The sequence below is a fragment of the Zootoca vivipara genome, chromosome 3 (assembly GCF_963506605.1).
Source record: "Zootoca vivipara chromosome 3, rZooViv1.1, whole genome shotgun sequence".
Classification (NCBI taxonomy): Eukaryota; Metazoa; Chordata; class Lepidosauria; order Squamata; family Lacertidae; genus Zootoca; species Zootoca vivipara.
Genome location: NC_083278.1, coordinates 10,474,598 through 10,488,362, shown reverse-complemented (window position 1 = coordinate 10,488,362; position 13,765 = coordinate 10,474,598). Strand labels below are relative to the sequence as shown.

General features: G+C 51.2%; 1 protein-coding gene across 1 annotated transcript; it reads left to right on the top strand.

Annotated features, from left to right (window-relative positions):
- Positions 1–518: 518 nt before the first annotated feature.
- TLX3 (T cell leukemia homeobox 3) lies at positions 519–9,980 on the top strand. The gene is made up of 3 exons (XM_035110148.2): positions 519–948; positions 2,643–2,886; positions 8,190–9,980. Exons 1-3 carry the CDS (start codon positions 519–521, stop codon positions 8,398–8,400), a joined length of 885 nt encoding a protein of 294 aa, XP_034966039.1. The 3' UTR covers positions 8,401–9,980.
- The last annotated feature ends 3,785 nt before the right edge of the window (positions 9,981–13,765 follow it).

Genomic DNA, 13,765 nt, shown 5'->3' with positions numbered 1-13,765 from the left:
GAGGGGAGCCCCCCCCCTAGCAATTGCTCAGGTTTGTTCAATTTCATATCGCTAATTTCGAAAGGCAACCCTCGCAGATGCTCATTGCAATATCCGCCCCGCATTATCTTAGCTAATAAATTTGACCTATTGTTCGTTTGTTAAAATGATGTCACCACGGAACAGTCCCTAAGCTCCTATTCCAATGAATTAGGCCTTTATTGAAACCCGGGAGCCAATGGGAGGAGAGAGGCTTGTTTGGGGTGGCCAATGGCAGCTGCGGGAGAGAAATTAGAAGCAGGAACTCCAGGTTTGGTTCAAAAAAAGATGACAGAGAGCCTGGCGAGCTGGACTAGTCTTGGCAAAGTTTCAGTGTGACATCCATACAAACCAAGAGGACCTTACATGGATCTACTGTGAAAAAAGGAAGGGGAGCGTTTTTATAGGGGAATTCTTACGGTGTTGTTGTGTGTTTTTTTTAGGTTTTTTTTTTTACCCCTTCTCCTTTCGTTCGAGCCAATATTTCTAATTCACCAAGGATGGATCAGCCAACGAACACGCAGACCCCGCACCAACACGAACCCATCAGCTTCGGGATTGATCAGATTTTAAACAGTTCCGACCAGGAGACCCCTTCCCAACCCGCCCCGCGAGGATCAGACGTCGGCGGCGGCAGCGCGAATTACCTGGGCAGCCCCGTGGGCAGCCGGACGGGCGCCCCGTACCCTTCTCTCCCAGGCGCCTTCCCTGGTATCGGGGCGCCCTTCGAGGACTCTGGATCTTACAGTGTGAATCTCAGCTTGGCTCCATCTGGCGTGATCAGGGTGCCAGCTCATAGACCCATCCCTGGGGCAGTGCCACCTCCCATTTCTAGTGCCATACCAGCCATGCCAGCTGTACCCAGCCTTGGCAGCCTCAACTTCCCTTGGATGGAGAGCAGCAGGCGGTTCGTCAAGGACAGATTCACAGGTAAGCGGAGGGGTGGTTGGGTTGCGAGCAGGAGGGAAGGGGGGGGGTGTCTCAGAGGCACGACCCCGGGAGACAGAGAGAGAGGACGAACGTCGGCCCACAAGTTCTTTTGGCAGCGAGTTTCCAAAGTGCTTCTAAAAATTATACTGATATATTTGAATATACATACATACATTGTGCACACAGACACTCAACCTCAATATCGTGCAGCTTCAACAGGGGGAAAGAAATCTCCTTAAAAAAACCCCAATTCAATTCAGTTTTGTGCGTCGAGGAGGGAGAGATAAATATTCCCATTTTGCTGATGTGTGTATAAGTGAGGGAGACGCTTGATCAGTTTGTGGTACCAAACTGGGGTTTCAGTATTTGGACGGCCCTCTCGGCAGGACCAGGACTGAGACATAAACATTCTACTTATTCCCTTTTTAAGTTTGTTTCTTAGGGATTTCTTTTTTCTTTTCTTTAAAAATCGCCGTAAATAGTGACGGCATGGAAAGCTGTCCCCACGCCACAAACCTGAACCGACCCCCCGCGCTCAGAATTCAAAGCCCCGATTCTAATTCATGATTTTGTGGGGCTGGTTTGTTTAAATCGCAGTGTACAAGTAGAGAGGGGAAGGCGAGGAAATCGCCGTGCCTAATCTGATTACAGAATGTAAGAGGGAGGCGGAGAACAAGCAGCTAAAAACTAAATGAGAAAGCTAGGGCGGTAATTTAAATATCTTCGAATCCAATGCGGATTAGAGGAAACGGGGAGATGGGCATGGTTAAATCCCCTTGTAAATAAGCCCCCTCCCCTTATGAATGTGGTATTATTTCACTTCAGGGTGAAGGCATTTATTTGTGAAGAGAGAGGGATTTTAGTTGAGGTGCCCATCAGCAAATCTTAGGATAAGCAGGCAGAGAAAATGAATGTGATAACCCTGTAAACTATATTAAATATGATTAACATCATCATCATCACTTGCTGGCTTGGTGAGTATATTTCCTAGCCAGGAATGTACTCAGTTTGGCCAGTTCCTGATGACGAAAAGTATTATTTCCATTATTGCCTACCAGCTTCGCCTCCATCCATCTCTCTTTCTTTCTTCAAGGCTGTTCTTAGCCCGTCCCTGTTTTGGGTGGGTGGGTGGGTAAGATGTGCTTTTTTTTGGTCTCTACACCACATACCTTAACTTGCGTGCCCGCCTTCTCTGTGATTCGAAATTAATGGATCCAGAATAACTTCGATTCTCTTTCACAAAGTCTCTCTAGGGAGGGCTTGAATCCCCACGTCAGCCATAAACATGGACTGGATGGGGGAGGGTGGTCATGGGCGGGACAAGCCACCCACTTTTGCCACTCGCCTAGTTACTGGGGAGGAATGTCACGCAGCACTAAGAGAATTAAACTAATCCATGTTAAGCGCACTTGAATGGGCGCCTCAAGGCGCTCTCCTCCTGCGCTGCTTTCTTTTCCGCGTCTAAGTGTCCAACTCTCGAGGCCTGCTAAGATGCTTCCGCAGCGGAGTTTATCGGCCATCAAAGCACAGTTGGCATATAGAGGGAAGAGAAATGACGCCCCTCTGCCCGCTCCCTCCCTGTGCTGCCCTGGGGCCCTCTAGCCTGGTTGGGGTAGCAGGGCTCCCGTCTGTTTCCCTCTCTGCCCCCCGTTCCTTTGCGCGTCTCTCTCACCCTGCCGCGTCTTCTGTTCTAGCGGCGGCGGCGCTCACTCCTTTCACAGTGACGCGGCGGATCGGGCACCCTTACCAGAACCGCACCCCGCCCAAGCGCAAGAAGCCGCGCACGTCCTTCTCCCGGGTGCAGATCTGCGAGCTGGAGAAGCGCTTCCACCGGCAGAAGTACCTGGCCTCGGCCGAGAGGGCGGCGCTCGCCAAGTCGCTCAAGATGACGGACGCACAAGTCAAGACCTGGTTCCAGAACCGCAGGACCAAGTGGCGGTGAGTCGGTGGGTCAGTGGATGGCTGTGGGGTGGGGGACTGAATGAGTAAATGGGTAGGGTGGGGAGGGAGCAGGATGCCTAGGGATCGGGGCCTCCTCTGCTTCCTGCCCTGACACCTTTCTCTGTCGCCACAAATGGAATTGGTGAAAGGAGTGGTGCTGAAATGGACAGCGACCGAGGAGGAAGAGCGCTGCGCTCTGATTCTAGCGGCCTGTGACTTCTCGTTTGCTGGACAGAGTGGTAGAAGCGAAATTAAATAGAGCCGTAATTTATTCGGGGAGCTGGTGAGAATCTTTTCTCCCCACACCGTGATTATGAAACACCCTTTCTCATGCTACAGAGCTCAACGCCAAATCCCAAAGTCCTTCCACAGGCATCCCGCGCTATTTTGGGCCCATCCGCCTCTCCCCGACTCTCTCTCCCTGAAAAGGAGGCGTTTGCCCTCCTTCCTCCGGCATCCTAAACGAGTGATCCTGAAAAGCGGAGCACGCACATATGGAGCCCGTTCCAGATGTCCCCTTCCATCCAGCGACCTCAGGCCCACTGGTTTGGAAGGCAGGATCTGGGTAATGACAGGAAAAAAACAAACCAGTTGCTCACTCTACGCACATTCTGTTCACAATAAATGCACCACAGTGTATCTATGGCGTTTTTGTTTGTTTTGGTAGAAATTAAGGAAGACGACCACAGTACGAGGCAATAATAATAATAATAATAATAATAATAATAATAATAGTCAGGCGAGGTGGTGACGGACACGGGGGGCTTACGTGGCATTTAAAAAAGGATTAGAGATTGTTTCCTGGACAAAAGGCCTCTGTGTGCCAGCAATGGGGGAGCTTGAGATCTTCCAGTTGTTCCTGGACTCCCATCATCCCTAACCATGGGCTACCTGGCTGGAGCTGATGGGAGTTGGAGTCTAACACCCCCCCCACATTCCTTGCCTTTTGCTATGGAAACCAAGCAGAACTTCCAGGTTGAGAGGCAGCGTATCTCTAAATGCTGGGCGCCTGCTGAGACGTGGGAGGAAGAAGGGCTGTCGCTTTTACCCCTTGCTTGTGCTGCCCGGATGATCGCTGTTGCAGGTAAAACGCTGGCGCTTCTGATTTACAGTATTTGGCTTTCAAGCGCGCAGAGGCACAGAGAAAACAGTTTCCAGGGCCCATTGCCATGGTAAGGGTCAATGGGAAAATGGAGTTGGGGGAAAGGGTTAACTACCTTCCCATGCTCCATGGTCCCAATTCAGACCCGCCCTCTTCCCTGATTCTTCTTGTCCTAACGAATCCCGGGGTTCAAACATGCCTTTGAAATAACCTGTGTTCTGTGACCCTCCTAGAGAAAAATGAAATACACCCACGCAACACCCCAAAACAGCTGTCCCAGTGGCGCAAACGGAGCGCAGGACTGCATTCCAAATCCTCCACTCCGACCGTCCATTTACTCTTTACACCAACGCGCAAGGCTGAGCTCGGAGCGCAGTAAATAATATACTGTACCCACCCTTTTATTTCCCCAAAGTTTTGGCGCCTTGATTTGCTCTTCAAGCGTTCTTGAGAGCTATAGGACACACATACTGTATATATACACATATATTTGTGTGTGTGTGTGTGTGTGTGTGTGTGTGTGTGTGTGTGTTTTGAATGGCAACACCCTACTCGGAAGTAAACTCTGCTGACTTCCGTGGAAGTTCTTGCTTTTCCGAGCAAGCAGGGCGCAGAAGGCTCCGGCCTTTGGAGGTCGGATCTGCTCTCCTGGGAGGTTTGCTCGACGCCCGTCGGCTCAGAAGCGTTTCCACTCTCGTTTGAGGCTGCAAACCGCTTCAAGGCCGCTGTTACTTGGAACGCTTTCTTTGTATTGGCGACGCTGACTACGCCTCGTCCTCCTCCGCTGTAGGACATCCGATTAACGGAAATGGACTCGCTTTGCGTTTGCAACGAGCGCCTGGGCCCTCGGACAAAAATGCCGATATAATTATTGTATTTGTTAAGGGCACGATAACGTGAATGCTACGCTCATATTAATGCTATAAAAACTATTATTATTATTATTATTATTATTAGCTATTCTTTTTAAAATTATTTTTATTGAAACTTTTCAGCATAGACTACAATAAAAACAGATCAATCCAAAAAGGAAAAAAGGAAATAACATGAAATATTATCATTATTTGGATTAAGATATCTAAATCCCGGGTCACAAACTGGAAACATTACAAGAGGGAACAACCGATTCCGTTTCCTCTGGAAATCTGTTGGACAGGGACCAACGCACAAGGTTTCTATTTCTTCCTAAGCCCGCTTTTCCCCAGGTTTGGGCCGCTGTCTTATTTGTAGGGTGTGGGGGGGAAACCGTGGGGATCCACTCTTGGCATCTCGGCGCTTCATAGCTTCCAGGCTCCTTCGTTTAAATTGCGACCCTTAACAATCGGAGGTTGGGCGAGAGCAGGGATTCGGCGCTGATTTCCTACCCGCATTCATCACCCTGCGCCTAAAAACAAACCTAGAATAAAATAAAATAAAAAACCTCGACCGCCTACAATAATCATTGAAATGTTTCTGGACATTTTATGCCGTGCTGATTCAGAGTCCGCATGACGCCTATTAATTTGTAGCAGCGCAAACGGCAGGTCCGGAGACCATTTCGCGTCGCTTGGCCACCAAAACGAGCGAGCAAAGTTCGTAGGAAAATGGGCTGCAATAGATGGGTTGATAAATACAAAAGCTCCTCCCTTTCCCCTCCAGTCTCTCTAAAAACGAATATCCACCCGCCAAAACAAAAGCCTTTTAATTCAGCTTTCGAAAAGAAAGCCTTTCGGTCTGAAAAATGCGAAGTACGTTTAAATTTTATTTTATTTTTTGGTTATAAATTTGGGCGTGGGGAGGGGGAGAAGTGAGGGAAGTTTTGTAGCTGGAAATTGTTTGGAAAGGGGAGAGAAAACCCTCCTTACACACCTCCCGTTATTGCAAAGGGCTGTTTTCCACATTTGAAAAATCAAAGCACTGTTCCATTTCCCCCAGTCTCGCCCCAGATGACTTGAGGGGCTCCTGACGGATTCAGCCGGTCATTTACGGCTCTTCCCGGTCCCCCGCGGCTAGGTCAGAAATCATGCGCCTCTTTTCGAAAACTCAGGGTTTATTTTTGTTCCCCGCCCCCGAAATCGATGACGACGATTCCGATCCCCTCCTATGGAAATGCAACCGGCGTTTCAAGAACTGACCAGCCGCGGCGAAGGCCGCGACCCGCGGCTCAAAGAAGAGGCCTCGGCCGCCGGATCGGTGCCCCGCAGTTTAAAAAATACCAGGATCCGGAGGGATTCCTGGGGAAATGCGTTGGAAGGCGAAAACCCTTGTTGAATTCCGGTGGCGATTGCGGGGCAAGAAGGAAGCTTTCTCGCGAGGAAGTCGCCCCGCGTAGAAATCCGCGGCTCGGATTTCCGGGGAAACTGGCCTAGCTGCGCAGATGCGGGAGGAAGGGTTTTCCCCCCCATCCCGGTGCCCCTTCGACTCCGTTTTTTGAGCGGCCACAGGAGTCAAAGTAGTTCAGGGATTCCGGTCCTCACCCAGTCGACCCGTTCCTACTTTTCCAAACGGCGGTGAGTTCCAAGGAAGCTTCCCGGCGGCGCTGAAAAGCGCCAGGACTTTGGTCAACGAAGAAAGGCGTTTAGCACCGGGATGTCCCATCCGCGGACATTTCAAGGATAATTTGCGCCTGGTTTGGTTAATAATGGGCAGGCAGGCTATTTCCACCTGGCTTCCCGTGCTAGTGACCTCTGGGAGCGCCTCCAAATTTGGCCCAAATTCAGGAGAGATCGCTTTTGGAGAGCGAAGCATGTCTCCGCGACTGTGTAGACGCGCCACGTCTCGATCTCAAGTCCCGGGCGCATCATATCGCGCTTTCCTTTTCGTCGCGCTTTCTTGTTGGAAGGGCCAAGCGACGATCCATAAACCAGTTGGGGCTCGGAGACTGAAAGTTACGGGTGCGGGAAAGCAAGGCTAACGCCTGCGCTAGTTGGGCTCAAGGAATCTCAAATCCACGGGCTGCGGATCGGGCGCTGAGTCGGCCTAGAAACCAAGTCCTTCGGATTAACGGGTTCATGTCTCGCCCAGGCCTGACCTCCGTGCCTCAGTTTCTCTCCTGCAGCCCTCCCCCCGCCCATTTACCCTCGAATTCCTCTGATAAACTCTAGTACAAAGCGGGCCTTTCCTGCCCCACTTAAATTATGAGAATGCCCAGGTTTGCGCGCAGGTCTACGTTTGCTGGCTTACTTTGCGGGAGGGAGGGAGGAATGGGATGGGGGAGTCGCCTCTTTTAGGGGTGGTATTGCTCTGCTTTGGAGAGCGTAGAGAAGGGATTTGGGGGGGGGTGTCGTCCAGTTTGGGAAACGTTGGCATGTGCGGCTCTCGTGTTTACTGAACGTCCCTCCTGGTTTTCTCGCGCCAAGTTTCTGGTGCGCGCCCGGCCTTGATTTGTGGGCGGCAGGTGCGAAGCAGTAGCAGTTGGAATAAATCGCGGAAGAAGAGGCACTTTTCTGCTTCTTTGGAGGGGCGGAAAAGGGAGGAGGTGGTGTCTGTGCCACGATCCGGTTAAACTAGCCGGGGGCGATTCCTTGACGCGCCTGTCGCTTGGGGCGCCCAGGATGGGGGAACGGAAAGTCCTCGACGTGGTGGGATGGCCGGCCGCCATCTGAGCCCCTCTGAGCAAGCTGCGCTCCCTGAAAGTCGCACCCCCCTCTCCCAGAAGGCAGAATTATTATTTAAACGAATAAAAGGACCGTGTTAATTCGGAGCCCGTGGAAACTGTTCCGGCGAGCCAAAGGCCCGCCACTGTGCACCCGCTTGGGAGTAAAGCTCCACCGAACCCCTTCTTTTCTTCCGAGGAGGCCTGAGTCGCGCTGCTCGACCGGGGATCGCGCTGCTGCTCGACCGGGGGAGTTGAGCAAACGTAACCCCTTCTGAGTAAACCCGGGGCCCTCTCTCCAGGCTGCAAATCCTCTCTGCCCGTCTTTATGTGACGCTCAATCCCCTGTGAACTCGGTGGGGGAGGCCTTCTGAGTGAGCCCGGATGGAATTTGCGCTGTCCAAAGAGAGAGAGAGAGAGAGAGAGAGAGAGAGAGAGAGAGAGAGAGAGAGAGAGAGAGAAAGAGAAGTGTTTCGTTTGGGCTGGAAGGAAGCGGCCGGCCGGTGGCGCAGGAAACCTTCGGTTTCCCCTCGACGGCCACGGAAGGCGAGCGTGGGCTTTGCTTGGGCGTCGGCGGCTGCCTAGCGAGGGAATATTCTGAGCTGTGCCTTTTTTCCTCTTTAGGAGACAGACGGCGGAGGAGAGGGAAGCCGAGAGGCAACAGGCCAGCCGGCTGATGCTGCAGCTGCAACACGACGCCTTCCAGAAGTCCCTGAATGACTCCATCCAGCCCGACCCGCTCTGCCTGCACAACTCCTCGCTCTTCGCGCTGCAGAACCTCCAACCCTGGGAAGAGGAAGGCTCCAAGATCCCACCCGTCACCTCCCTGGTGTAAAAGGATCATGGCCCGGGCCGGCGGGCGGGCCTCGGAAAGGCAGACACCCTCCTCCACCTCTCCCTGCATGAACCGAAGGCCGAAACTCAGCAAAGAAGGTGCTCCGACCAAAAAACACAACCGCAAAAAGGACCGAGGACGGGAAGCGGTCAGAGTACGCGTGCGCGCTGGCCGCGGGGAGAGGTAATCCCACTCCTGACACCACTGTTGCTGCCGCCGCTGGCGATGGACCCTCGCGGAGGCCCTCTGTATCCCTGGAGGGGACTGCATGGATTATTGTATGAGGAATGCTCTCTCCAGCCATATTCCTACCCCTCCACCCTGCGCACCGCCGCTGCCACCAAGCAAGAACTACTTGGATGGTTCTTGCCAGTTCTACGCTCCTTCCAACCTTGGAGGTTCCCCCAAGCCTCTCTCGGCGGCCCAGAAGCGAGAGAGAAGATCTCTCGCCTCCCCCAGCGAAAGGCAAGAACCCCACCGTATATCTGAATTTTCCAAGGGCCATTGACAAGCAAACAAGCAAGCAAGCAAGCGAACGAACGAACGAACAACAAAACAAACAAGAACTTTGCCTCGGTGTGTGTGTGTGTGAGTGAGCGAGAAACTCTTGGCTACTGCGCCAGGAAAACCAGGGCGCCCCCTCCTGCATTGCCCCCCCCGGCAGGGCTAGATTCCCGCTTCCCTACTCACCCGCAAGTGTCGATGGTGGGGGGGGGGGGAGTGCCGTCTTTCTGGGAAAGGTCTTGCCGGGTGCCTTCCGTTGCCCAGGCCTCCCAGTTCCTAATGGTTGGTTAATGGGGGCCGTCGAGACGAAACAGCCCCGACAGACATCGCAGGGATCGGGCGTCTCCCAGCGGTGCCCCCGAGACAGGAGAAGGTGCGGGGGCGGAAAGGAGGAAAGGGGGTCATTTCTGTGTGTGTCTGTAAAAAAAAGAAAATGTGAATAATTTAATTTATTTATGCCTCGAGATGCCGAGCACTGTTAATATGCAGAGAGAGGACATTGATATTTCTATGGAAAGCGGAACAAATATTTTAGGTTGGCTCGAGGAGGAGAATATAAGAGGGGGCGCGCTTTTCTCCTTCCTCCGGCTCTTACCTTGGAAGGCCGGCCCTCCCACCCCGAAAACCACTTAGCAAAGGAAAATAAATCCATTATCTTAAGGAACCCTGTTAAGCTGAGAAGCCGCCCGCCCCCAGCTGTCTCCCAGGCGAAGCTAACGCCACCCGTAATTTATTCGCCACGGTAATAAGGGCTCCCCTTTCACGCCACGCAGATTTTCGGTTGCCTTTATTATGATTATTTTTCGCCCCAGCCTCCCCTTTCTGGCAGGATACGAAGATGGAGCGAGGCTGGTTGGAGCGGGGTGGTGGTGGTTGGAGGAGGGGGGCAAAACAGAAAAGAAAGCTGCCTCCCTCCCCATGTCCCCCCCCAAAAAAACCCCATTGCGCAGCCGATGCCCTTTGCCCGCGACTGAAGTGGAGAGAAAGCGCCTTATGTTTCATAATAAAACTACGAAGGAAGAATGGAGGTTGATCCAGACCGTGTATAATACTTTGTACTTGCTGAAAGGTGTAAATAAACGTTTTCTTTAAAAATGGTTCTGGTCTGAGCTGTGATTTAAGGGAGCCTGAAACCTGGATTTTGATCGGCTCAAGTGGACTACTAGGGGCTCAGTGTTTTCTTCTGCGCTGCGCAGCTGACTCTTCCTCTTCAGCGTCCCCAGCCGGAGAAACATCTGTCCCCATCATCACCTGCTGGTCCTTTCCACCTTAGCTGCAGAGCAGGTGGTCTCCCACCTGGCTGGAGTCTCCTCTCCTAGGTGTGCGTGCGTGCGTGTGTTAGAGAGAGTTAGAGAAAGAGAGAGAGATCAAATTCCCTAAGCTTTATGCAAGAGCTAAAACAGGGGTCGGCAACCTAAAGTCCATGGGCCACAAGCGGCCCACGGGGGTCGTTTAACCGGCCCACCAATCGGCCCTGAACCGAGCCCCCCGCGCGCTGTGCTAAACTGGCGCAGTGCGGCGCAGGGACTCGCTTCCGTGGCACCGGAAATCGCCGGCACATGCGCTCACTTCGCTGGAGTGAACCGGCCCAGGCGAGGTAAACCTTGCCGACCCCTGAGCTAGAAGCTTGCCTAACCCTTCCTCCCAGCATCTGAGAGCTGCAGAGACCCACGACATCGGGAGAGCCCCAGGTGGTATCTAGACACATGTAAAGAACGCTGTGAAAATGCTTTAAAAAGTTTATATATACCAGTATATGTATATTGAATTTGCCACTTGCTTGCCATCGCCATCTTGCGTCACATTTGCATAATGCGCTTAAAATGTCACATTTGCAGCTGTACAGTATAGCTGAGTCCCCCAGGCTCCTCGTCAGAGCAGTGATCCACTTGGGGGTTTCTGAATGGGAAAGCCGGTCCCTCATCAGGCAGGGGCAGTGGGGCACAGCTGTGTGGGAGCAGGTGCAGTGCAAGATGGAAGACCGGAGTGCCTGGCATGCTCTGGTCCATGGGGTCACCAAGAGTCGGACACGACTAAACAACAACACCTTGAAGAAGGAATGCCAGCAGGCGCAGCTCCTCCTACTACGTACTTGTCGCGAAATCCTCTCCTGGGCAATTATTACAGGCACAAGAGCTCTCATGGGTTGTGAGAAGCCGGCTTGCAGGGCTGGGTGAACTTTTTGTCTCCAAATGTTGCTCAGGCGCAGTTCCCATCACCCTGCCTGACTGGGGCTGAGGGACTTCGCAAGATGTGGCAGATTGCTCAGATCTGGTGGCTGTGATGCCCAGCTGGGCCACACCTGACCTAAGGTGGGTGGTGTAAATTTTCCTGGTGCCTCCTTAAACCACAATTAATATTATTATCATTAGTAGTAGTATTCAGCAGTAAAGTAGGGATGGGGGGGGGGGGAAAGGATGGGTACAAGTTAAGAATAGCTCTTATCTTTTTGGGCTGCAGGTCACTGAAGAGAAGTTTCTCCAAATGGGGATCACACAGAAACGATAAGAGGACACTGTAATAAAAGGTCCTTTTTGTGATACAAATGATGCAATGATTTCAAAAAGTCTCTTCTATATGTGGATTTATTTATCAGGTGAAGTGTGTATGTCCAAATGGGGAGCCAGGGATAGCTCTAATAATAATAATAATAATAATATAATTTTCATTTATACCCCGCCCATCTGGCTGGGTTGCCCAAGGCACTCTGGGTGGCTTCCAAGACATAAAAAACATAATAAAACATCAAACATTAATAGTAGCAATCTGATCCAATATAAAAGTCAAAATAGCTTTGACTTATGTCAACAACTTATGTCAAACAAAGCAACATTCAATAACCCATCCAAATCTAATAGTAAACAGTAAAACTAAGCATCAGCAAATAGTAATTAAACAGTTCAACCACAATAAAGAATTGCCAATATAATCAATAAAGGTAACAGAAAACCACAATGCATAAGATCAGGCATCCCCAAACTGCGGCCCTCCAGATGTTTTGGCCTACAACTCCCATGATCCCTAGCTAACAGGACCAGTGGTTGGGGAAGATGGGAATTGTAGTCCAAAACATCTGGAGGGCCGAAGTTTGGGGATGCCTGCATAAGATACTACAAAACATACAAAACCCATGTAAAAGGATCAAATTGAGAAACAAAGAAGCACAACCTATAAAACTACTGTATTAATATATCCCTTCTCATCCCAGCTGCTGCTGTTGTCAAAGGCATAGTCTGGGGAAAGGCTAGGTGGGGCAAGGCAGGTGAAAACATCATTGCCTGATGAGGAACAGAAAGTCTCTCTCCCCTCACTTAGAAAACTAGCCTGTCAAGGAGCTGGCTAGACCTCAGGGCTTCGCCTTCCCATGGTTTTGGCAGAAAGGGAAGCCCTCACAGCTGCCCCCAGCTGTGGCCTTTCTGCAGATGGGGATGGAAGGGAGCTGTGGACTTGCGGCTGGCTTGCATGGTCAACTCTCGGTTGCCAGACTTGAACTGCCTCACCCTCTAGGGTGGTAGGTGTTGGGGAGAAAAGCAGGAAGAAATGAAAGAGGGTGGCACTAGAAGCAAAAGAGGAGGTGCGATGCTTTAACGGCACATACATTTTACTTACATTTCCATGCACCTTTTCTCCAAGGCACTTGTGGTTCTTCTCCCCCCTCTTCTTTTTGCCTGTCGAGGAGGAAAGAGAAGCTTCTCATCCACCTCCATTCACCTGTCTTGCATGGAGCAGCAATCTGCTAAGGAAGTGATGGTCCTTCTAATCAGTTGGCTATAGTCAGCTGTTGACTATAGTCAGTTTTCTATAGGTGTGGATGCCTGTTGTCTTTGTTCATGGAGTTTTCTTGGCAGGGATACTGGAGTGGCTTGCCAGTTCCTGCTGCAGGTGGATCACATTTAGTCAAAACTCTCCACTATGACCTGTCCATCTTGGGTGGCCCTGCACAGCATAGCTCATAGCTTCTCTGAGTTATTCAAGTCCCTTCGCCACGACAAGGCAGTGATCCATGATCACTGCAGATGGTGACAGCAGTCACGAAATTAAAAGACGCCTGCTTCTTGGGAGAAAAGCAATGACAAACCTAGACAGCATCTTATAAAGCAGAGACATCACCTTGCTGACAAACGTCCGTATAGTTAAAGCTATGGTTTTCCCAGTAGTGATGTATGGAAGTGAGAGCTGGACCATAAAGAAGGCTGATCGCCGAAGAATTGATGCTTTTGAATTATGGTGCTGGAGGAGACTCTTGAGAGTCCCATGGACTGCAAGAAGATAAAATCTATCCATTCTGAAGGAAATCAGCCCTGAGTGCTCACTGGAAGGACAGATCCTGAAGCTGAGGCTCCAATACTTTGGCCACCTCATGAGAACAGAAGACTCCGTGGAAAAGACCCTGATGTTGGGAAAGATTGAGGCTACAAGGAGAAGGGGACGACAGAGGACGAGATGGTTGGATAGTGTTCTCGAAGCTACCAACATGAGTTTGACCAAACTGCGGGAGGCAGTGGAAGACAGGAGTGCCTGGCGTGCTCTGGTCCATGGGGTCACGAAGAGCCGGACACGACTAAACGACCAAACAACAACAGGTGTGGATGAGTAGTGATCCTGAGATATGTTAATCTCTTTCCCCCCATGTCACCTAGACACCAGAGTAAGATAGACAGACAGATAGACAGACTGACTGACGAACAGAATGAATATATGTTGAATATTGAAGCCATTTTGCAAATGTTTTAGACTAACTCTTCCCAGCAGGCAGCACCTATCCACTTCAGGAGAGGTGATGCTTTTAACCTTGCTATCTAGGAATCCTGATACCCAAGAGCTCTCTCTCTCTCCAGTCAAGAACTTTCTTGAGGACTCT